General features: G+C 45.7%; 1 protein-coding gene across 1 annotated transcript in view; it reads right to left on the bottom strand.

Annotated features, from left to right (window-relative positions):
• LOC143961356 (amine sulfotransferase-like) overlaps positions 1-25,231 on the bottom strand; it is an 80,303-nt gene that overhangs the window by 19,105 nt on the left and 35,967 nt on the right. The window contains exons 3-6 of the mRNA XM_077470622.1: positions 21,525-21,733; positions 9,773-9,899; positions 6,649-6,743; positions 6,311-6,491 (exon numbers count right to left, since the gene is read on the bottom strand). Coding sequence (XP_077326748.1) covers positions 6,311-6,491; positions 6,649-6,743; positions 9,773-9,899; positions 21,525-21,733 — 612 coding nt within the window. The remainder of the gene's footprint in view (positions 1-6,310; positions 6,492-6,648; positions 6,744-9,772; positions 9,900-21,524; positions 21,734-25,231) is intronic.

Below are 25,231 nucleotides of genomic sequence, written 5' to 3'. Positions count from 1 at the left end.
AAGTGTGTTGAGAGAGGTCTGCGAATAATTGTAGCTGACTATATGGGTCTGGTAGTGTACCCATGTGTCTTGCTTTCTGCATGAGCTGTTCTTTCACATGGTAGAAGTGAATTCCCAGGAACACATCTCTAGGCACTGACTCTGATAGGAATGGTGGTTTGGGGAGCCTATGGATGCGATCTATGATCAGTTCAATATTTTTCAAATCAGGGAGCAAGACCTTGATCAAGCCATGCACATATTGGGATAGATCAAAATTGGGTACAGATTCGAGTACGCCATGAATGTTAAAGCGGGATTCCGTTCTTTTTTTTTCTTCTTACCTGTGTCACAGGTGGGCGACTGCTACCTTCGCTTAGCATCCACGTCCGGCGTTTTTTTGACCCCCAGCGCGACGATTCTTTTCCTCGGGATGACTTTTAAAAAAGTGCTCTGGCGTTTTCCATTTTAAGTGTGGGTGTCTGAAGCCCACAGGCATTTACTTCCTGTATATCGATGACGCTCGGCTCCCAGCATGCTCCGATCCATCTTGCGCATGCTCAGTGATAGCAGTGGTAATGGCAGATACAGCTGCCTGCCCACTTTAAAAATGGCAAATTCGGACACGCCCTCGTCACGTGACCGGCGTCCTAACGAAATCTCACGAGATTTCGCAATTTCATTGTCCCCCCATGGATTCTTGGGAAATAGCTTAGAAATTTCCCAGGGACCATTGCAAGGACGATAACCACGCCTACTCCCACGGGAGGACAGCCCGGAAGTCAGCAGAAACATCTGAAATAAAAGGTAAGTAAAGAATATTTTTTTTTTTTCAGGGTTCATTTAGGTAAGTATTCTATCTTGTGATTTTAATAATATGAAGTTTAATTTTTAGGTACCAAACCGCTTTAAGATTATTTTGGTGTGATCTGTCCTCAATGTCGGCCAATTTATCTTTGATCCACTTATTACCCTCCATTTGTTTATCTTGAGAATCAATGATATCATTGACCATAGGGGTAAAGTCACCTAAGTTAGATCCTATACAAGACATTCTCTCCTCAACCACTGACATTTTGTCACCAAAGTTGTGCATGAAGGAGAACATGTCTGCCTGCAGAGAGCTCCTCAGGGACATCAGCATGTCTTTTAATGTGGAGTCTAACACAGGTTGTCCTGCTGTATAGAAGGAGGCTATTGAGTCCGCTTGGGGTGCTTGACAGGATAATAAAGTAAGCTGGTTCACCTCAGTGTTGGCAGCCTGTGGATCTAATCTCAATTTAGCCTTTGCTGGGCTGGCAGAAAGAGGAGAACTTGGAAGGCACCGTGGCGATCCCACTCCTGAACCTTGAGGACCCCTTTCCTCATGAGCTACGATGGCTAATTCCTCCTTTTGAGAGGCGAGTGATGCTATGTCTGTGGAGCAGAGATCTGCCACATTGCCATCTTGTCCTCTCCTCATGGCTGGCTGGAACATGTATGCTGTGAGTTTCCTAGGCGGCAGCTCCTCCTTACTCTTCAGTGACATGCTGAGCAGGGATGGACCGGAGCTCCGGTGGGTCACTGTGAGGCTGTGTGATTTCATGATCCAGTGTGAGGAACTTTCAGCTTAAGCAGCCATCATATCCATGCGCCAGCCACGCCCCCCCCTGGGGGGTCTGGCATTTTGATTAGCAAGATAAGCTAAAAGTTTACCAGAGTGTTATCCATGCTCAAAAATATGTTGTTTACAAAAACAACTTTTGTCTAGCTTTTTCGTAATGAGTGGGTCCACCACCCTGATCTGCAGCTTCAATTGGTTTGCATGTTCCCCTGAGGGATCCTTAGTGAATTTGATCTTAAGGTGTGTCAACTGTTTAGTAGCCTGTGTGAGAACGTGCCTAGATGTAGACAGGACTGGTGCAAGGATTTTTGACACCCTAGGCAAAACCTAATTTTGCCGCCCCCATTGGCCCTACCCCTGACTCCACCCCCTTTGCCCTGCTAATGTGACAGAAGGTGCCGCTATACAGGAAGCATCGGCTCTGCTTCCTCTAGCATTGGCTCCAGTGCTGTGCTGCACTTCTAATTACACTAGCAGTCGGACTGAGTTAGTTACATGCTGCAGCCTGCAGAGCATGCAAACATGGAGGGAAGTCAGCGGCTGGGCGCCCCTAGGCAGCAGTGCGCCCTAGGCGGCTGCCTAGTTTGCCTAGTGGTAACACCGGCCCTGGATGTAGAAGATTTGAGTCTAGAAATGTTATTGGTAATGAGTAAACAGATGTGAAGCTTAAAGGACTCCCACACTATAAGGGGGGATGCTGTATTGGCGTTAGCTTTAAAAAATAATACTTGACTCATCGGCATCGGGTATGGCGGACAACCAAAGAGGGTTGAGAGAGGTAGGAGGTCACTATATGTATGTATTGCAGCCCAGATTGGAAAGTGGTCGAAGGGTACTAAAGGAACAAACCCCATATCCAAAAGCCAGGGTATTTAAGTTCTATACAGTAAGATAAGGTCTATGCGGGACATACTAGAGTGAGAGGCAGAGAAACATGAGTAGGCACTGGTGGATGGATACTTATGTCTCTATGAATTTACCATTGCAAAGTCTGTCAAAGGGCATGAGAATCTGGTTTTGTGATCAGTGGTTAGATGTTTAGGCGCAGAGCCTGACTTGTTCAGGCTAAAAAAATAAGGGTGGTTATGAAGTCACCAAGCCAGATAGTCAGGACTGGTGGGTAATATGCCATATAGGAGAAGCCATCACTAAGCACCACCACCAAGTGAACAGATTAGGGCTATAAGTATGGAAATGGGAGTGAGTATTATATGTGGCAAGAAGCGCCCAGCCTATCCAAGGTGTCCTTAGGGCACATTGCAATTGACCCACCACATGGGTGTCCTCCACCAATGCAATAACATCAGCTTGTTGACCCTTCAATAGGAGATGGCAGCAGATCTTTTATTTTGTCATGTTGACCACACACATTCCATTTGAGAATTTAAAAAAGTCAAGGGGGACTACTAATAAGGTAAAACAATGAAGCCAGGAGTCAGTCTCATCAGCAGAGCTGTAATAACACCAGAGGTCTAATACATTGCATGTTGCCATGGTGTGATCCTAAAACATGCTGGAGAGTCACAGAAATAAGAAATAACCCCATCCATCCTGCTCTGCACCATCCCCAACTTGTTTTAGCATTTACCCCTAACAGCAACCATTAAAAGTGTTGGTAGGGCACAGAGGAGGAACCCTGTGTCTGTATATAAATAAACAGTTGTAACAGGGTTAACTCAAGCATCAAAATAAAACTGATAGAAAAATTGCTATGGAGTCTATATGTTGCAAAGCAACGCAAATTGTAGGGCATTGCCTGATTGAGCTAGGAAGGAAATACGTTGACGGGCACCCATGGTAAATGGGCACCACCACTTGCAAAACATAGAAAATAACTGTACTTAAAGTGCATGAGTTACCCTGTTAAAAAAAGAGAGTCAAGAGAAAAAGTATGAGTTCCAGCTGGAGAGACCCATGATGGGCAGTGAGATTTCCAAATGCTAAACAAAGGTACTTAACAGCTTCAGAATTATTTGTGTATTAAAGGAAAAGGAATCAGCAGGCTAGAAAGGCACGAGAGCCAGGATTGTTGGCATTTCTAAAGCATGCCCGGGCAGTAGGAAAAGGGTATAGGTAAGGGAGGTGGGGAGAGGAAAGAATAAGAGAGGTAACAGGGGAAGGGAGGGAGAAGTAGGGCAGCAGGAGAAGCGGGTCATGACAGGGGGAATGGGAACCTGCTACCTTATTTCAGGGCATAAAACTGTGCCTGCCTGGGGGTGGTAACGTGCTCACAGACTAAAGATACTGAATGGTGACAATAGCATTAGTACTTGAAGGTGTCCCCTGTTTCTGCCAGTTGAGAAAAGCTTGTCAGGACCTGGATCACCTGCTGGTGGCACTGTGGGTATCTGGGCGGAAAACTGAAGTTCCAGTGACCACCAACGGGCAGCCAACAGGTTCCTGCAATAAGTTCCACCTGGCCCCAGTTGATTGGAGGGTACTTAAGTAGCTATAAGCAGCTGGGACCAGTTGGAACTGACACAGCTTTGATGTTATCAAAAAAGCAACTGTTATCGTCCACCACCTGTGGGCGAACAGGATACAACATGGCATAGTTGATTACAATTTGGAGCAAACAGGGAATGAATTATCACGGCGCAACAAATAAATCGACAAGTACTTTTATAAAGAAAACTTTTATTCATACAAAATGTGATTTAAAAAAGGGAGCCGTCAGTACAAAGTAGTCACATATCAATAATGAAGCAAATTTTGATGAGCAGCTGATAAGATGATAAGTAGCAGGCCAACTTCTTCCCTACTAGTTTCGCCAACACATTGGCTTCATCAGGGGAGTAGAATAAAGTGATGATAAAAAATTGCTTTAGCACTAAAAAGAGAAAAAACAATAATATAATTATTAAGTTGCAGCTGCTCACTCACTGTAGTATGCCATTGTGTTGTGTGACGAAACTAGTAGGGAAGAAGTTGGCCTGCTACTTACCATCTTATCAGCTGGTCATCAAAATTTGCTTCATTATTGATATGTGACTACTTTGTACTGACGGCCCCCTTTTTTAAATCACATTTTGTATATTTTGTATGAATAAAAGTTTTCTTTATAAAAGTGCTTGTCGATTTATTTGTAACACCGTGATAATCCCTTCCCTGTTTGCTCCAAATTGTATTTAATTACCGGGATGAGGTGCCTTATCTATTAAGGACATACCAGACTCACCCTTTCCCATGGCATAGTTGATATTTTTCACCCTGAGGTAGCGTTTTACTTCCAGACATTTTCTACCTTGTCGAGGTACCTCAGCGGAAGACTCAGGGAAGATGGTGAGTTTCCCATTGAGGAAAAGAATGTAGACCTTCTCCCTAGTAAGGTGGAGCACAGTATCACTGTCCTTGTAATTAAGTATCTTTGCAATGAAGGTGAGTGGTGATGGTGCGCCTGGAGGAGGCTGCTTTACCAAATTGGGAGAAGGCCTCCCTGCCATAGATGTTGATCAGCAGGTTATCCAAAAAGAAGGCCGGGTCAGAACCCTTTGCGCCTTCCAGAAGACTGATAAACCGCAGGTTACTGTGGCCCAGTCTATTCTCCATGTCATCCTGTTTCTGTAGTAGTTGATGTAGTTGAAGAGCCTTTGTAGCAGTGACAGGGCATCTTCCACCCTGACGGATTCTCATCTCTGACTAAGTGACTTCCCTGAGTTTTCAGAAATTTTGTATGATCAAAGAGAGATCCACTTTCACTGCATCAATTTTAGTAGTGAGAATTGCTTGACAGGAGGATATATCCTCCAGCACTTTTGTTGTGTCTGCTGCTGACTGGTCTGTATCTGAGAAGGATGGGCTGCCATCTTCCCCGGCCTGTTCCCAGCCTTGTTGTCAGAACCTATCGTCCTTGAAGCTAGTCTTTGGTGCCTTCTGAGGTGGGGGCATTTTGAGCAGATATATTGGGCACCCCAGGAATGGTGTAAGGTGTGCAAACAGAGTATTTAGTTGCAGGATATAGGAGAAAAGCAAGCGGTGAAAGCAGAGCTCCTCTTACAAGAATCTTATTCCATACCGCTTCAGGCTCCGCCCCAAGGATTTATTACTTCTAAAGGGATGCAGACACTGCCAATTTTCTCATCAGAGTACTGAAAGTGCATCAGCTAATTATAATAAACCAGTCGCTCCCTATTTAGAATCACTCTGCACAGGATATGGTGCAACAAACATGTTTCTTCAGATCAGAAACAGGTAGGAATCTGTAAAGTTTGTTAAAATGCTTGCAGCATAGATTTATCACCCAGAGAGGATTATTTTTTTTCTCAGCAAAAGTGGAATTACTCTTTAAGTCTGCTAGAGTGTCATTGGGGTTGATTTACTAAAGACAAATAGGAAGTTCACTTTGCAAGAGGAGTTGCATTTTGCAAGGCAATTTTCCCAAGAGCTTAGTAAATAAGGTACAGCCCTGCTCCAATCATATGTGAGTAAAAATTGTGTGAGTGTTTTATTTTTTGTTTGGTTTTTATTTTTTCTTGCTTGCACATGATTGGATATTCTTTGCAAAGTGAAACTTCACCAACCAAAAAACTTAGCTCTGGGGTATATTCAGTGACAAAGTAAACAGCCTATTTGCCTTTAGTAAATCAATCCCATTTCACCTGAAAAATTTGACCTACGATACCAGATTTCTTCTGCAGGTGTCTGAAATTGCAGGTCCTGCAGGCAAAATCGCTCTCAACACGTTACTCTTTCATGTTTGTTAACTGAAATAACTTAACAAAGCGTTACCTTTGCGAAGAAAGTCTCCTTTTTCAAAGTTCAAGTACTTCTTTTCAATAAATTTATAATTAGCAAGAGGATCTTGTTTCATTGTTCGGAATGATGACTTCTCCACCACTGTATCTACTGCTTGGTCATCAAGTTTGATTTCCAAAAAGTTGCATATTTTTATTACAGCTGATCTAAGATCCTAAAACAAATTGAATATTGTAAGACGCGTTCAGAAAAAAGAACACAACACAATGTACAGTATATTTAAATTGGTAATGGCAGCAGAATAATTTATTTTCATCTATAAAAGCACAAATCCACCAGGTATCAAATAGCAGCAATTAGGTAGTACTTGCTTTTTTCATCTCTTCATAAGTAATAAAAAGAATATTGTAGTCCTCTTTGTGGGTGTGCCAGCCTCTAAAATGATCAAACCATGACCCGCCAATCACTGTAAAATAAAGGAATATTTCCAAGATTTTATAATGTATAGTAAACAAATTCAAAATAAGTGATAACATGTGCTTTCTACAATTTAAAGTGGCCTGTTGGTATTGTTTGTGCAACCCTTGAAGCCCCTGCAGACACTAATCTACAGTATCTCGCAACGGTGAGTACACCCCTCACATTCTTGTAAATATTTTATTATATCTTTTCATGTGACAACATCGAAGAAATGACACTTGTCTACAATGTAAAGTAGTGAGTGTACAGCTTGTATAACAGTGTAAATGTGCTTTCCCCTCAAAATAACTCAACACACAGCCATTAATGTCTAAACCGCTGGCAACAAAAGTGAGAATAGGGAGCAGGTGGGTAACATTTGGTGTCATCGATCTCACTTTCTCATACTGGTCACTGAAAGTTCAACATGGCACCTCATGTCAAAAAACTCTCTATGGATCTGAAAAAAAGAATTGTTGCTCTACATAAAGATGGCCTAGGCTATAAGAAGATTGCCAAGACCCTGAAACTGAGCTGCAGCAAGGTTGTCAAGACCATACAGTGGTTTAACAGGACAGGTTCCACTCAGAACAGGCCCTGCCATGGTTGACCAAAGAAGTTGAGTGCATGTGCTCAGTGTCATATCCAGAGGTTGTCTTTGGAAAATAGACGTATGAGTGCTGCCAGCATTTCTGCAGAGATTGAAGGGGTGGGGGGTCAGCCTATCAGTGCTCAGACCATAAGCCACACACTTATGTGGGAAGGTTGCAACACCTATACATTTGTTTTCCTTATACGCTGCACACTGCTTCAAATTGCTCTGCATGGCTGTTGTCCCAGAAGGAAGCCTCTTCTAAAGATGATGCGCAAGAAAGCCTGCAAACAGTTTGTTGAAGACAAGCAGACTAAGGACATGGATTACTGGAACCATGTCCTGTAGCCTGATAAGACCAAGATAAACTTATTTGGTTCAGATGGTGTCAAGCGTGTGTGGCGGCAACCAAGTGAGGATACAAGGACAAGTTTGTCTTGTCTACAGTCAAGCATGGTGGTGGGAGTGTCATGGTCTGGGGCTGCATGAGCGCTGCCGGCACTGGGGAGCTACAGTTCATTGAGATAACCGTGAATGCCAACATGTACTGTGACATACTGAAGCAGAGCATAATCCCCTCCCTTCTGAGACTGGGCCGCAGAGCAGTATTCCAACATAACGACCCCAGACACACCTCCAAGACGACCACTGCCTTGCTAAAGAAGCTGAGGGTAAGGGTGATGGACTGCCCAAGCATGTCTCCAGACCTAAACCCTATTTAGCATGTGTGGGGCATCCTTAAACAGAAGGTGGAGGGGCGCAAGGTCACTAACATCCACCAGCTCCGTGATGTCACCATGGAGGAGTGGAGAAGGACTCCAGTGGCAACCTGTGAAGCTCTGGTGAACTCCATGCCCAAGAGGGTAGAGGCAGTGCTAGAAAATAATGGTGACCACACAAAATATTGACAGTTTGGGCCCAATTTGGATATTTTCACTTAGGGGTGTACTCACTTTTGTTGCCAGCGGTTTAGACATTAACCACTTGCCGCCCGCCCACCGTCAAATGGCGGCAGGGTGCTGCAGCTCTCGTTCTGGGTGGACGTCATATGACAGCTTCCCAGAACGACCGCTCTCATTCTCGTTGCTATGACACGGCGCGAGCCTGAACTCTGTAACCATGTGATCAGCTGTGTCCAATCACAGCTGGTCACATGTAAACACGGAGATGCCTGTAATCGGCTCGCCTCACCTCACACTGACAGAGTGTGAGGCGAGCCGATCAGTGGCATCTCCTCGCAGAGGACATCTAGGTATGTAATCAGGGCACTGATCATCAGTGCCCTGTATTCAATTAAGTGACCACAAGTGTCAGCAATCAGTGCTCACAAGTGCCAGCAATCAGTGGTCATTAGTGATGCCAGTCAGTGCTGGTTATCACTGCTGCCCATCAATGCCACCCATCAATGCCCATCAGTGCCGTCTATCTGTGCTACCTATCAGTGTCCATCAGTGCCACCCATCAGTGCCACCTATCAATGCTCATCAGTGCGGTATATTCGTGCCTCCTCACCAGTGCCGCCTCATCAGTGCCCATCAGTGCAGCCTATTGGTGCCCATTTTTAAAAAAGAAAAAAAAAAGAAGAAGTGATTACCATCAAAATAAAGCTCTATTTGTTTGAAGAAATTTATAAAAATTTCACATGGTTACAGACAGTGTAGCATTACTGCGCAATTGTCATTTAACTTGTGACAGCGCTGAAAGCTGAAAAATGGCCTGAGCAGGAAGGGGGTGTAAGTGCCCTATATTGAGGTGGTTAATGGCTGTATGTTGAGTTATTTTGAGGGGACAGCAAATTTACACTGCTATACAAGCTGTACACTCACTACTTTAAATTATAGCAAAATTTAATTTCTTCAGCGTTGTCACATGAAAAGATATAATAAAATATTTACAAAAATGTGAGGGGGTGTACTCACTTTTGTCAGATACTGTATGATTCCCATTCCCATTTCCTTGTTATAGCAGTGATTTCTAGCAGCCTCATGTAATATATTTCCAGTCCATGACTGTCTCCTGAAGCATGTTCCCAATCTCTAACAACTCCTATAGAATGCTCACAGACTTTGTGCCCTGCTGTCGCTGACCATCTCTTGTTTTATGTCTGCAGTCTCGGACCATCTGTTGTATTATGTTCCTATTCTCAGACCATTTCTTGTAAGATGTCTAATCATACTATTTATTCTGGGGACCACTGCCATTAGGATAGAAATCTAGGGGAACATCAACCCAGCATTTAATTGTTGTCACTGGAACGGGAATAGGAACAATATTTCTCAAAAGGGACACTTCTGCCAATGGCGATCAAAGCTTCAAACCCTTTCCATACTATGCAAAACAAGACGATAATAATTTAAATATATATATATTTGTTTTTAAATTAGTGCAAATATATGATCAGTGGGTACTCTATTCAGTAAATACAATATTTATTAGTGAACTACCTCTCCCAGACAAGAACAGATCCAAGAATGTTTCCCACTGCAACCTGATGTGTAACTGGGTATATAATTCATGGAAGTGATACATTGACACCAAGACATCTTTTGGGTTTCTGCTCACATAGACAATCTGAAAGCATAAAAAAGAAAAAAAATATATACCTTCAAACCAGAAAATATAACTTAATACCAGCCCTGCTCTTGTGAGTAGTGATGGCCGAACGGTTCGCCCGGCGGTCGTTTCGCGGCGAATTTCCGACTTTCGCCGTCCGCGGGTTCGAACGCCTTTTTCCGTCGTTCGCCCCGGCGGACTTACGTGTTTAATGTATACAAGAACTTTAACCTTTCGTGACACGTTTATCATGTGTTACAGGACAACCAATTGAGACATGACAGCTCATGGACACTTGGACATTCCCCCTAACCTATAAATACACCCGATCCGGTGGCCATTTTACATTCTTTCTTCTGTCACTGTAGGGAAAGGATCCTGTGTGGAGTAGGGACAGAGAAAACGCTAGCTATTTGGTACACAAAAGTTCTTTTCAGGACTGGTATAGGTGTTAGGTCAGCAGCCTGAGTTTCTTTTGTCAGTTTAGATAAAGGGACAGAGCGCTGTATGCTGCTATTTTAGGGACAGCTCAGCCAGATTAGTCTTTCTTCATCATCATCATCATCATCATCATTAGCTGTTACTATCAGGTCCACAAAAGAGCTGTTCCAGCTAATCGTTCCAGCCTACTCTTTTTTGCCAATTTGTATAGGGACAGGCAGGAAGCAGTGTTGTCAGGCAGTGAGGATAATTTTAAAGACTTGCTGTTACTATTAGTTCCACAAAGGTTCTTTTCAGGACTGGTATCAGTGGTACGGTAATAGGCTTGTACACGTATAATATTCTTTCTTCCAAATATAGAAAGAATATTATACTTGACTGCTGCCCTTCTGCTGCAGTCTGCTAATCATTCACAACTCACTTGTTCCACAAAAGTTCTTATAAGGACTGGTAACTTGGTCTGTCTAGGGTGCTACGGTACATAGGCTTGGGTGCGGTACAGTCTGCTGTTCTGTAAGGACCGCTATCGGTCCACAATAGATAGGGTTGCCGTGCACTACTGCTGACCGCTGCCCTATACTGCAGCAGTCCTTCAGCGGCATAGGGACTGACGCACAGTCTGCTAAACACTAATACACAACCTGCTTGGTCCACAAAAGTTCTTATAAGGACTGGTAACTTGGTATAGGGTGCTACGGTACATAGGCCTGAGTGCGTTACAGTCTGCTGTTCTGTAAGGACCGCTATCGGTCCACAATACATAGGGTTGCCGTGCACTACTGCTGACCGCTGCCCTATACTGCAGCAGTCCTTCAGCGGTATAGGGACTGACGCACAGTCTGCTAAACACTAACACACAACCTGCTTGGTCCACAAAAGTTCTTATAAGGACTGGTAACTTGGTATAGGGTGCTACGGTACATAGGCCTGAGTTCAGTACAGTCTGCTGTTCTGTAAGGACCGCTATCGGTCCACAATACATAGGGTTGCCGTGCACTACTGCTGACCGCTGCCCTATACTGCAGCAGTCCTTCAGCGGTATAGGGACTGACGCACAGTCTGCTAAACACTAACACACAACCTGCTTGGTCCACAAAAGTTCTTATAAGGACTGGTAACTTGGTATAGGGTGCTACGGTACATAGGCCTGAGTGCGTTACAGTCTGCTGTTCTGTAAGGACCGCTATCGGTCCACAATACATAGGGTTGACGTGCACTACTGCTGACCGCTGCCCTATACTGCAGCAGTCCTTCAGCGGTATAGGGACTGACGCACAGTCTGCTAAACACTAACACACAACCTGCTTGGTCCACAAAAGTTCTTATAAGGACTGGTAACTTGGTATAGGGTGCTACGGTACATAGGCCTGAGTGCGTTACAGTCTGCTGTTCTGTAAGGACCGCTATCGGTCCACAATACATAGGGTTGCCGTGCACTACTGCTGACCGCTGCCCTATACTGCAGCAGTCCTTCATTGGTATAGGGACTGACGTACAGTCTGCTAATCACTAACACACAACCTGCTTGGTCCACAAAAGTTCTTATAAGGACTGGTAACTTGGTATAGGGTGCTACGGTACATAGGCCTGAGTGCGTTACAGTCTGCTGTTCTGTAAGGACCGCTATCGGTCCACAATACATAGGGTTGCCGTGCACTACTGCTGACCGCTGCCCTATACTGCAGCAGTCCTTCATTGGTATAGGGACTGACGTACAGTCTGCTAATCACTAACACACAACCTGCTTGGTCCACAAAAGTTCTTATAAGGACTGGTAACTTGGTATAGGGTGCTACGGTACATAGGCCTGAGTGCGTTACAGTCTGCTGTTCTGTAAGGACCGCTATCGGTCCACAATACATAGGGTTGCCGTGCACTACTGCTGACCGCTGCCCTATACTGCAGCAGTCCTTCAGCGGTATAGGGACTGACGCACAGTCTGCTAAACACTAACACACAACCTGCTTGGTCCACAAAAGTTCTTATAAGGACTGGTAACTTGGTATAGGGTGCTACGGTACATAGGCCTGAGTGCAGTACAGTCTGCTGTTCTGTAAGGACCGCTATCGGTCCACAATACATAGGGTTGCCGTGCACTACTGCTGACCGCTGCCCTATACTGCAGCAGTCCTTCAGCGGTATAGGGACTGACGCACAGTCTGCTAAACACTAACACACAACCTGCTTGGTCCACAAAAGTTCTTATAAGGACTGGTAACTTGGTATAGGGTGCTACGGTACATAGGCCTGAGTGCGTTACAGTCTGCTGTTCTGTAAGGACCGCTATCGGTCCACAATACATAGGGTTGACGTGCACTACTGCTGACCGCTGCCCTATACTGCAGCAGTCCTTCAGCGGTATAGGGACTGACGCACAGTCTGCTAAACACTAACACACAACCTGCTTGGTCCACAAAAGTTCTTATAAGGACTGGTAACTTGGTATAGGGTGCTACGGTACATAGGCCTGAGTGCAGTACAGTCTGCTGTTCTGTAAGGACCGCTATCGGTCCACAATACATAGGGTTGCCGTGCACTACTGCTGACCGCTGCCCTATACTGCAGCAGTCCTTCAGCGGTATAGGGACTGACGTACAGTCTGCTAATCACTAACACACAACCTGCTTGGTCCACAAAAGTTCTTATAAGGACTGGTAACTTGGTATAGGGTGCTACGGTACATAGGCCTGAGTGCGTTACAGTCTGCTGTTCTGTAAGGACCGCTATCGGTCCACAATACATAGGGTTGCCGTGCACTACTGCTGACCGCTGCCCTATACTGCAGCAGTCCTTCAGCGGTATAGGGACTGACGCACAGTCTGCTAAACACTAACACACAACCTGCTTGGTCCACAAAAGTTCTTATAAGGACTGGTAACTTGGTATAGGGTGCTACGGTACATAGGCCTGAGTGCAGTACAGTCTGCTGTTCTGTAAGGACCGCTATCGGTCCACAATACATAGGGTTGACGTGCACTACTGCTGACCGCTGCCCTATACTGCAGCAGTCCTTCATTGGTATAGGGACTGACGTACAGTCTGCTAATCACTAACACACAACCTGCTTGGTCCACAAAAGTTCTTATAAGGACTGGTAACTTGGTATAGGGTGCTACGGTACATAGGCCTGAGTGCAGTACAGTCTGCTGTTCTGTAAGGACCGCTATCGGTCCACAATACATAGGGTTGCCGTGCACTACTGCTGACCGCTGCCCTATACTGCAGCAGTCCTTCAGCGGTATAGGGACTGACGTACAGTCTGCTAATCACTAACACACAACCTGCTTGGTCCACAAAAGTTTTTATAAGGACTGGTAACTTGGTATAGGGTGCTACGGTACATAGGCCTGAGTGCAGTACAGTCTGCTGTTCTGTAAGGACCGCTATCGGTCCACAATACATAGGGTTGCCGTGCACTACTGCTGACCGCTGCCCTATACTGCAGCAGTCCTTCAGCGGTATAGGGACTGACGTACAGTCTGCTAATCACTAACACACAACCTGCTTGGTCCACAAAAGTTCTTATAAGGACTGGTAACTTGGTATAGGGTGCTACGGTACATAGGCCTGAGTGCGTTACAGTCTGCTGTTCTGTAAGGACCGCTATCGGTCCACAATACATAGGGTTGCCGTGCACTACTGCTGACCGCTGCCCTATACTGCAGCAGTCCTTCAGCGGTATAGGGACTGACGCACAGTCTGCTAAACACTAACACACAACCTGCTTGGTCCACAAAAGTTCTTATAAGGACTGGTAACTTGGTATAGGGTGCTACGGTACATAGGCCTGAGTGCAGTACAGTCTGCTGTTCTGTAAGGACCGCTATCGGTCCACAATACATAGGGTTGACGTGCACTACTGCTGACCGCTGCCCTATACTGCAGCAGTCCTTCATTGGTATAGGGACTGACGTACAGTCTGCTAATCACTAACACACAACCTGCTTGGTCCACAAAAGTTCTTATAAGGACTGGTAACTTGGTATAGGGTGCTACGGTACATAGGCCTGAGTGCAGTACAGTCTGCTGTTCTGTAAGGACCGCTATCGGTCCACAATACATAGGGTTGCCGTGCACTACTGCTGACCGCTGCCCTATACTGCAGCAGTCCTTCAGCGGTATAGGGACTGACGTACAGTCTGCTAATCACTAACACACAACCTGCTTGGTCCACAAAAGTTTTTATAAGGACTGGTAACTTGGTATAGGGTGCTACGGTACATAGGCCTGAGTGCAGTACAGTCTGCTGTTCTGTAAGGACCGCTATCGGTCCACAATACATAGGGTTGCCGTGCACTACTGCTGACCGCTGCCCTATACTGCAGCAGTCCTTCAGCGGTATAGGGACTGACGTACAGTCTGCTAATCACTAACACACAACCTGCTTGGTCCACAAAAGTTCTTATAAGGACTGGTAACTTGGTATAGGGTGCTACGGTACATAGGCCTGAGTGCGTTACAGTCTGCTGTTCTGTAAGGACCGCTATCGGTCCACAATACATAGGGTTGCCGTGCACTACTGCTGACCGCTGCCCTATACTGCAGCAGTCCTTCAGCGGTATAGGGACTGACGCACAGTCTGCTAAACACTAACACACAACCTGCTTGGTCCACAAAAGTTCTTATAAGGACTGGTAACTTGGTATAGGGTGCTACGGTACATAGGCCTGAGTGCAGTACAGTCTGCTGTTCTGTAAGGACCGCTATCGGTCCACAATACATAGGGTTGACGTGCACTACTGCTGACCGCTGCCCTATACTGCAGCAGTCCTTCATTGGTATAGGGACTGACGTACAGTCTGCTAATCACTAACACACAACCTGCTTGGTCCACAAAAGTTCTTATAAGGACTGGTAACTTGGTATAGGGTGCTACGGTACATAGGCCTGAGTGCAGTACAGTCTGCTGTTCTGTAAGGACCGCTATCGGTCCACAATACATAGGGTTGCCGTGCACTACTGCTGACCGCTGCCCTATACTGCAGCAGTCCTTCAGCGGTATAGGGACTGACGCACAGTCTGCTAAACACTAACACACAACCTGCTTGGTCCACAAAAGTTCTTATAAGGACTGGTAACTTGGTATAGGGTGCTACGGTACATAGGCCTGAGTGCGTTACAGTCTGCTGTTCTGTAAGGACCGCTATCGGTCCACAATACATAGGGTTGCCGTGCACTACTGCTGACCGCTGCCCTATACTGCAGCAGTCCTTCAGCGGTATAGGGACTGACGTACAGTCTGCTAATCACTAACACACAACCTGCTTGGTCCACAAAAGTTTTTATAAGGACTGGTAACTTGGTATAGGGTGCTACGGTACATAGGCCTGAGTGCAGTACAGTCTGCTGTTCTGTAAGGACCGCTATCGGTCCACAATACATAGGGTTGACGTGCACTACTGCTGACCGCTGCCCTATACTGCAGCAGTCCTTCAGCGGTATAGGGACTAAGAGTTTTGTCACAGGGTGATTTAAAAAATGACAGGCAGAGGAAGAGGCAGGCCCTTCCGCAGGGGTGGTAGGGGTAGGGCAGGAGCAACAGCCTTGAGCCAAAGTGGGAAGTTGCAGAAGGTGCGTTCAATTACTTTAAAGGACGCACCAGACTTGGTTGAGTGGCTCACTCAGCCTTATTCTTCTGCACCCTCCTCATCCTCTCGATCTGCACCCTCTTCTTCACTCTCTGCTATGTGCACCCCCAAAGACACTACCACCAACAACACCACCACCACCACATACCTTCCGCTTGAGTGCAAATGGGGGCCTTCATGCTCCAGTGTTTTAATAGGGACCCCCGTATAAAAAGCATGAGGGTCAAGGACCAGTACTGGGTGGCAACGTACTTAGATCCCCGGTACAAACACAAAATGGCGGAAATGTTACCGCCGTCGCAGAGGGCTGTCAGAATGCAGCACTTCCAGGCCTTGCTTCGAGAAATGCTGCATTCTGCTTTTGCGTGCGCTGGCAGAGGAGCAATTCCCACTCCCAGAGAAGGATTTGCGGGTACCAATCCAACAGCGCCTGCAAGAAGAGGCCGGTTTGAAGATGTGTTGGTGACTTCGGATATGAGGTCATTCTTTCAGCCGACCCATCGACAGGTGTCATCCGGATCCAGCATCAGGGAACGCCTAGACCGTCAGGTGTCCGACTACATTGGGTTAACGGCCGATGTGGACGCTCTGAGGAGTGATGAACCCCTAGACTACTGGGTGGGCAGGCTTGACCTCTGGCCAGAGCTTGCCCAATTTGCAATCGAACTGTTGGCTTGCCCCTCATCCAGTGTCCTGTCCGAAAGGACGTTCAGCGCAGCAGGGGGGATTGTGACCGATAAGCGTACTCGCCTAGCTCACGACAGTGTTAACTACCTCACATTTCTAAAAATGAATGAGGCATGGATCTCGGAGGAATTCAACACATGTGATCAGTAGACCATGTATATGTCTATAAACAATTTTTGGAATCAAGCACACAGACCTTCTTAATTCATTTGGCTCACTTCCCTGACCCAAAAAAGCACACCGTACTATATGCCCCTACCCTCCTCTTTGAAGAGGTTGAGCGGTGTCATATTTCTACTGGGGCTGCTTATTATGAGGGGTTCCCACCATCCCTGTGCTGTGCTGACTTCCTCCTGGGTGTTCTTATTATGAGGGGCTCCCACCATCCCTGTGCTGTGCTGACTTCCTCCTGGGGGTTCTTATTATGAGGGGCTCCCACCATCCCTGTGCTGTGCTGACTTCCTCCTGGGGGTTCTTATTATGAGGGGATCACACCATCCCTGTGCTGTGCTGACTTCCTCCTGGGGCTGCTTACGGTGCTGCTGTCAGCGCTGTATGTCACGGAGCTGCTGTCAGCGCTGTATGTCACGGAGCTGCTGTCAGCGCTGTATGTCACGGAGCTGCTGTCAGCGCTGTATGTCACGGAGCTGCTGTCAGCGCTGTATGTCACGGAGCTGCTGTCAGCGCTGTATGTCACGGAGCTGCTGTCAGCGCTGTATGTCACGGAGCTGCTGTCAGCGCTGTATGTCACGGAGCTGCTGTCAGCGCTGTATGTCACGGTGCTGCTGTCAGCGCTGTATGTCACGGAGCTGCTGTCAGCGCTGTATGTCACGGAGCTGCTGTCAGTGCTGTATGTCACGGAGCTGCTGTCAGCGCTGTATGTCACGGAGCTGCTGTCAGCGCTGTATGTCACGGAGCTGCTGTCAGCGCTGTATGTCACGGTGCTGCTGTCAGCGCTGTATGTCACGGAGCTGCTGTCAGCGCTGTATGTCACGGAGCTGCTGTCAGCGCTGTATGTCACGGAGCTGCTGTCAGCGCTGTATGTCACGGAGCTGCTGTCAGCGCTGTATGTCACGGAGCTGCTGTCAGCGCTGTATGTCACGGAGCTGCTGTCAGCGCTGTATGTCACGGAGCTGCTGTCAGCGCTGTATGTCACGGTGCTGCTGTCAGCGCTGTATGTCACGGAGCTGCTGTCAGCGCTGTATGTCACGGAGCTGCTGTCAGCGCTGTATGTCACGGAGCTGCTGTCAGCGCTGTATGTCACGGTGCTGCTGTCAGCGCTGTATGTCACGGAGCTGCTGTCAGCGCTGTATGTCACGGTGCTGCTGTCAGCGCTGTATGTCACGGAGCTGCTGTCAGCGCTGTATGTCACGGAGCTGCTGTCAGCGCTGTATGTCACGGAGCTGCTGTCAGCGCTGTATGTCACGGAGCTGCTGTCAGCGCTGTATGTCACGGAGCTGCTGTCAGCGCTGTATGTCACGGTGCTGATGTCAGTGCTCTGTATTACGGTGCTGCTGTCAGTGCTCTGTATCTCCTGCACCCTCTTGTTTGCCTACCCTGGTCCCTGACCTTCCCTCTCCTCCATTGCCTTCATTAGCTCCATAGTCCTGAATTGTCAGAACAATTTCCCAAATAAAAAAAAAATGCTTGTAGTTATCGATCCCAAATTCACCTCATACATGTATTATGCTATTGTCCAGGTGGTGGGACTACGTGCTACCCCCTAATAATTACCCCGTGGCCGCAAATTCGACCTAAAGGTTTGCGAAATTCGCCTCCCATTGAAGTCAATGGAGCCCGCGGCGAACGGTCGTTTTCGCGAACGTTTGTGCCCGTTCGCGTTTCGCGTTCGCGAAACGTCCCGTCGGAAGTTCGTCCATCACTACTTGTGAGACCCAGATACAAGCTATGTATCAATTGGACTTTATCCTCATCAGAATATATGCATTTGGGCCAAGTCTCTCCTGTAAAACTGTTAGCCCTTGTACACACGGTCGGAGAATCCGTCGGAATGTTTCCTATCGGACCGTTTTGTCAGATATTCCGACTGTGTGTGGCCTCCATCGGACTGTTTCCGTCGGAATATCCGACGGACCAACTTTTCCAACATGCTCCGATCGGACATACTCCGATCATGTGTAGCCTACTCCGACGGACAAAGTGCCACGCATGCTCAGATCAAATTCCTAGACCAAAGCTATTGGCTACTAGCCTGAACGTAGTCCCGTCGTAACGAAATAACGTCATCACGTTATGTACAATCGGATTTTCCGACAACTTTGTCCGACCGTGTGTATACAACAGTTTCGGACAAAATCCGTTGAACAAAATCCGTCGGACAAAATCCAACGGATTTGGTTGTCAGAATGTCCGACCGTGTGTACAAGGGCTTACAATGTTGATGTGTGGTGGATCTGAGGAATTTCTTGGCTAATGTTTCCCTCCAATTTTCTACAGATCAACATAAAAAGGGGCTCTACAGTGCTCCAAAAGTTAGCTGCTGGAAATAATCACAAGATGTAGGCCGTTATGCTCCTGGATGGCTCCTCCACCGGGGGGGGTGCACTTTGGTTCCATGAGGGACTGGGAGCCTAAGGAATCAAATAGACTGTTAGCCTTTTAAGAATATTTGCCAATTTAGGACTATATGGACTATATGGACTCTGTGCTACCTCTTGTGGATTATTTGCCACCGCAAACTATTAGATAAGCGACCGCAACATACAGGGATATACAATGTAATACTGACATATAATCACACACATAGGTTGGACTTGATGGACTTGTGTCTTTTTTCAACCTCACCTACTATGTAACTATGTATGAGAAAGTGAGAGTGATAACACCAAATTTAACACATGGTTGTGTGTTGAGTTATTATGAGGGGACAGCAATTTACCCTGTTATACAAGCTGTACATTCACTACTTTACATTGTAGCAAAGTTTCATTTCTTCAGTGTTGTCACATGAAAAGATAGAATAAAATATTTACAAAAATGTGAGGGGTCTACCCACTTTTGTGAAATACACTAAAACACCACCCATCTTATAAAGTCACTCTTTTTCTCGTTGTCGGGAAGGGATCAGTTAGCGGAATCAAGTACTCCTTTACAACAGGTGTCCTGATTTAAATATCTAGAAGTACACACCCGCAGAGACCCTTTGCAGTATCTGGAGGATAATGTTTACCCTATACTCTGGCAATTTATCGGTAAATGTAAATTTTGGAAGAATCTCCCACTTACTCCAGTAGGGAGAATAAATCTTATAAAAATTAGCTTTCTTCCTAAATTTTTGTATGTCTGCCGACACTCTTCTTCAATAAGCTTGACCAGACCGTTTCCTCATTTATCTGGACGGGTTCAGTCCCCCAGGTGGCTAGGGCCAAGCTACAGCTTTCATTGACTGAGGGAGATCGATCCCTCCCTAACTTTAGGAAGTATTACTGGGCTGCACAGTTGGTTACTGTGCGGTGGTGGTTCACCCAAGACATTTCCAACCTGGCGGTGAATCTGGAGGCGGCTATCTTGGGATCGTACGCTGAGCTTAGCAATCTTGTATACTGCTGTCCCAAGGGACAACTCTAGTGGCCTGGAAGCAGGTTACTTACCTTCTTAGTGAGACGAATACCATTTCTCCCCACACTCCGCTTTGGGGCAATCCCTCTCTGCCTCATCTCAGGTCCATACCTGATCCCCAAGTTTTGGGCTAGATTCCAAATTACTACATTGAAACAAATAATGTCAGGAGGGCGCATTCTCCCCTTAGCAGAGCTTAAACAGAAATTAAATCTGCCATCATGGATGTACTTTAGGTATGTGCAGCTTAGGCATGCCATAAAGGCCATAAAGGCACAGTTCCCTGATAGAGTGGTCCTTGCTGTGCACTCAGTTGAACGGCTTGGCTATTTGAGCTGTGGCAGAGAGATATTCCTGCCCTGATGGAGGAGGATTGGACCGAGGACTTATAGAAATGCATCCCACTTATGATATTGGGCAGGGACTGCTTTGTCCAGCTTAAATCTTTACATAGAGTATACTATACCCCCGCTAGACTTTCTAGAATCTACTCAGAAGTGACAGATACTTGCCCCAAATTAAGACAGTCGGTGGGAACATTCATACATATGGTGTGGGAGTGCACCCCATGTTCGGTCTTTCTGGCAGGAGGTGGTTGCAGATGTTAATGCTGTGGCAGGCTTTTCCTTGGATAGGGACCCCCTTGTATTTATTTTGGGCATCACTGACAACTTGAATACCACCAAGCATACTGTTTTATTTGTTTTCTATGCAGCCTTTTATGCCAGGAAGACAATACTGACCAAGTGGAAGCTCCCGGACCCGCCTCAGCTCTCAGCGTGGAAGGCGCTTATTAATGCAGTTTTGCCCTGGTATAAACTTACCTACATGGATCAGAACTGCCGAGGATAAATGGGAAGATGGCAATGTATGGGGCCCCCACCTGTGGTTTGCCCTTATTTGTTTTTGTCACCTCTGGAGACACGTATGCTCTTTATTTCTGGTACTCCCCTCCCTTTCCTTCCCCTCCCCTTCCTCTTCTCCTTTTGCCCCTCCCTTCGCCCTCCCTCTCCTACCCCTCTCCCTCTTCTTAGTTAAAGTTCACTGGATTACTTCTTAGTGGGAGCACAAGAATGGTGGGTGGATGTAACCCTTGAATGCTTTAAAACTCCCATTGTTGGTCATCTCGGGAAAATGAGAGGTTGATAACTGTGTTGGATTTTGAATAGAGAGGATTCCAATCTAATAGTATGCTTTTAGAGGTAGTACCGCAATTGCCTAGATTAGCGCTGTTGACAAGTTACCTCTTGTAATGTTAATACATTTTTCTCACGTGTATTTTTTTTTTTTTTATTTCAATAAAACGTTCCTTCTGTTAAAAAAAAAAAATACCACCCATTTTGCTTACTTTTGCTCTTTTGAACCCGACATCTTTTGGCATAAGATAGTAAGGCAGTTGTGCTGTGAAGAGGCGAGGAGATTTTTTGCTATTAAAGTCAATGTTGTATGAATTATATTCAATCCATGGAGCTCTGGTCAAATTGTCAATATGTTCTGATCCATTCCTATGTCCTTCATAAATGATCAGACTTAAAACTTGTTGTGCCCATATTGTACCTGCAAATATAGTTTCAGTGTTTTTTAAATTTTTTATCCTTATTGCAAATGCTGTAAACCACTTAACATTCATCATTACTAAAAAAATAAAAAAAATAAAACTGTTAATATTATTAGCCAAGGCTCCATAATATCCCATTCAGACAATTCAAAAGAATTAGGAGCAACTATACATAATATACCAGAGATCTGAAGAAAATAAATATACCGTATTTATCGGCGTATAACACGCACTTTTTTCCCCTTAAAATCAGGGGAAAATCGCGGGTGCGTGTTATACGCTGATCCTCTGTGATTTGTGATAGATTTTTGGGTTCTGGGCGGCTTTCAGACACCTTCCGCCCTTCTCGCGGCTTTTGGCCGCCTTTGGCCCTTGTCGGCGGCTTTCGGCCACCTTCGGCCCTTCTCTGCGGCCGAAAACCTCCGAGAAGGGCCGAGAGTGGCCGAAAGCCGCCGAGTACGGCCAAAGGCGGCCAAAAGCCCCCGAGTACGGCCGAAGGTGGCCAAGAGCTGCCGAGTACGGCCGAAGGCGGCCAAGAGCCACCGAGTACGGCCGAAGGCAGCCAAGAGTCGCCGAGTACGGCCGAAAGCCGCCGAGAACTACCGGGCACCGCCGAGATACACAGGACATCTCGGCGGCGCCATTTTTAAAAATAAAAGCTGACATCACTGAGGGGACAACGATGCACAAGGCTGCAATGATGGACAGGCTGCATGATGGACAGGCTGCATCACAAGGCTGCAATGACAGACAGGCTGCATGACAAGGCTGCAATGACAAGGCTGCATGACAAGGCTGCAATGACGGACAGGCTGCATGACAAGGCTGCAATGACGGACAGGCTGCATAAAAAGGCTGCAATGATGGACAGGCTGCATGAAAAGGCTGCAATGACGGACAGGCTGCATGACAAGGCTGCAAATGACACTGACAAGGCTTCAGATGGACACTGGTAATTCATTCTGTACAGAATACATAAGGTATAAATTACAAATGGAGTGTTGTCCTTTGAATTCTATGTCTAGGATTGGACGAAAACCTGGCACGGGTGGCCGAGGAAAACTTCTCAATGAACAACAAGAACAAGAGATCTGTAACATGGTGTTTCCAAATAATGTCATTACATTGAGACAGATCCACACTGCAATCCTACAAGACAATGCCATATTCCAAAATGTCAACTCTATAAGCATCTCCACAATAGCCCGCATATTGAAGAAGCATCAGATGACAATGACTCAAATTTACAGGGTACCATTTGAGAGGAACTCTGACAGAGGGAAAGAGCTGCAGTACTACTATGTACATGTAAGTCACTCACTGGTTGTCCATCAAGATGACCTTTTTACAATTACCGTAAGCAGTGGTTCCCAAAATGTATTGGTTTCAGTACCCACTTTACCTGATTTCTGAATCCAGGTAATCCAGGTATGAAAGTATTTGATTTACGTAGCTGATTTATAAACATTTTGCCTAAAAACTATAGCCTACTGTATGATGCAATTATCATTATAATCCTTATTTTGAAGAATATAACATACAATACAGTAAGAAAAAGGGTCAAAGAGATGCAATTACAGTAGTGCCTCCCATGTAAATCTATCTAATACTGTGGGTTTTACTGTAACATTTCAGTAAGTCTACTCATTGATAATTTTCCCCCTCCCCTTTATGTCAAATACCCCCTGTAGTACCTCTGCATAGGGTACATGTACCCCAGTTTTGGAATACTGGCCAGTAGTATATTGAACGTGTGTAGAACATAGAACATTCCTATGTAACTATCTGTAACTGTAGTGTATGACTCTTCTGTATGACTGATTTGATGTTTTCTTTTTTTACTCTGTTGTAGAGAATAATGGCATTGGAAGGAAACTAGACCTCTCACATACTCATGTATGTGGATGAGGCTGACTTTAACCTAGCCAAGGGCTGAAGAGATGGCCATAATTTTATTGGACACCAGGCCACGGTGGATGTCCCAGGCTAGCGAGGGGACAATATAACTATATGTGCTGCCATTTCTGAGAATGGTGTGGCCACTCACATCCCCAGTCTTGGCCCACACAATACACAGAAGCTCCTCATCTTCTTGGACTGCCTTTATTTGGATTTGATCCCTGAAAATGAGAGAGGTCTGATAGGGCCTCACCTACCACAATATATAATTGTATGGGACAATGTGAATTTCCACCATGGCCTGCTTATCACTAGACATGTGCATTCGTTTTCGTCCGAATGCATTTTCGTCCGAATTTCTGGTATTTTCGTTTTCGTTTTGACAAACGATAACGAAAGTGCAGATTCCGAAAAACGAAAGATCCGACATAAATAAATGCTTTTTTTCGTTTTCGTTGTTACAACAGTTCGATATAGAATAGGAGATTCGAAGTGACCGTTCGATATAGAATAGGAGATTCGACGTGACTCCATATGTCTATTGAACCTGTGGTCGAATGTGCCTAAGTTTAGTTTACCTCTATTAGTCCTATTATATAGAAAAGCTTCGACAGAGAGTAAATATTCGACATAGAAAGAACAGAATCGACAGAGAGAAACGATACTGGAATTGGGTGGGGGAAGTAAATTAAAAAAAAATAATGATAATATTCGACAGGATCGTTGCACGTTTATAATAATATTCGACGGGATCGTTGCACGTTTATAATAATATTCGACGGGATCGTTGCACGTTTATAATAATATTCGACGGGATCGTCGCAACTATACGACACTGCAATCGTACATTTCGGCAATCGAATGCTCCGCCTATAGGCTATATATAGTTTAGCAGCTCCATCAAATCTTCTTTATCCATTCGACAGATACCATAAGCCTTCCAAGACAGATTCGACCGTAATTCATGTGGATTTTCGGACGAATGCAATTTTTGCACGAAAAACGAAATAAATAAAAACGAATTTCGGGAGTAACTAAATAAATAAAATTTACGGACGAAAACGAAAAAACTAAACGAAATATTCTAGTCTGCACATGTCTACTTATCACGGCCTGGTTCACTGCTCATCCAAGGATAGATATGGTGTTCCTACCACCTTACTCTCCTTTCCTTAATCCTATTGAGGAGTTTTTCTCTGCTTGGAGGTGGAGAGTGTATGAGCATCGGGCTCAAAAACTGTACAGTAACTACTGTCAATGAAGGACTGGGCTAAGACTGAAAGGTGGATATGAGGGATATTTCAATGGTCCTCTGCCATAGAGACAAAACATCTAAAAATTTTCACTTGTAGTGCTTACACAATGCCAAAGGGACGAAGCATTTTAGGGGCACTGACTATTTGAATGAGAAAGAAATTTATTTTTGACACATGAGTGAACTGTTTTGGGAAAGATATGAGCTTTTGAAGGTGAACCATGGTGTTGTGGCGAACCATCCAGGTTATTTTGCCAAAAGCACCAAGAGAGTTGAGAACGTCTGGTCTGTTTCAAGAAATAAGCCAAAGCAATTGAGAAGAATCTTTGCCATTTTGGGGGTG

The sequence above is a fragment of the Lithobates pipiens genome, unplaced genomic scaffold, assembly GCF_037356315.1.
Source record: "Lithobates pipiens isolate NorthernLeopardFrog02 unplaced genomic scaffold, aLitPip1_a1.2 Scaffold_8, whole genome shotgun sequence".
Classification (NCBI taxonomy): Eukaryota; Metazoa; Chordata; class Amphibia; order Anura; family Ranidae; genus Lithobates; species Lithobates pipiens.
Note: the sequence above shows the minus strand (reverse complement) of the source record. Positions and strands in the feature narration are given on the sequence as shown.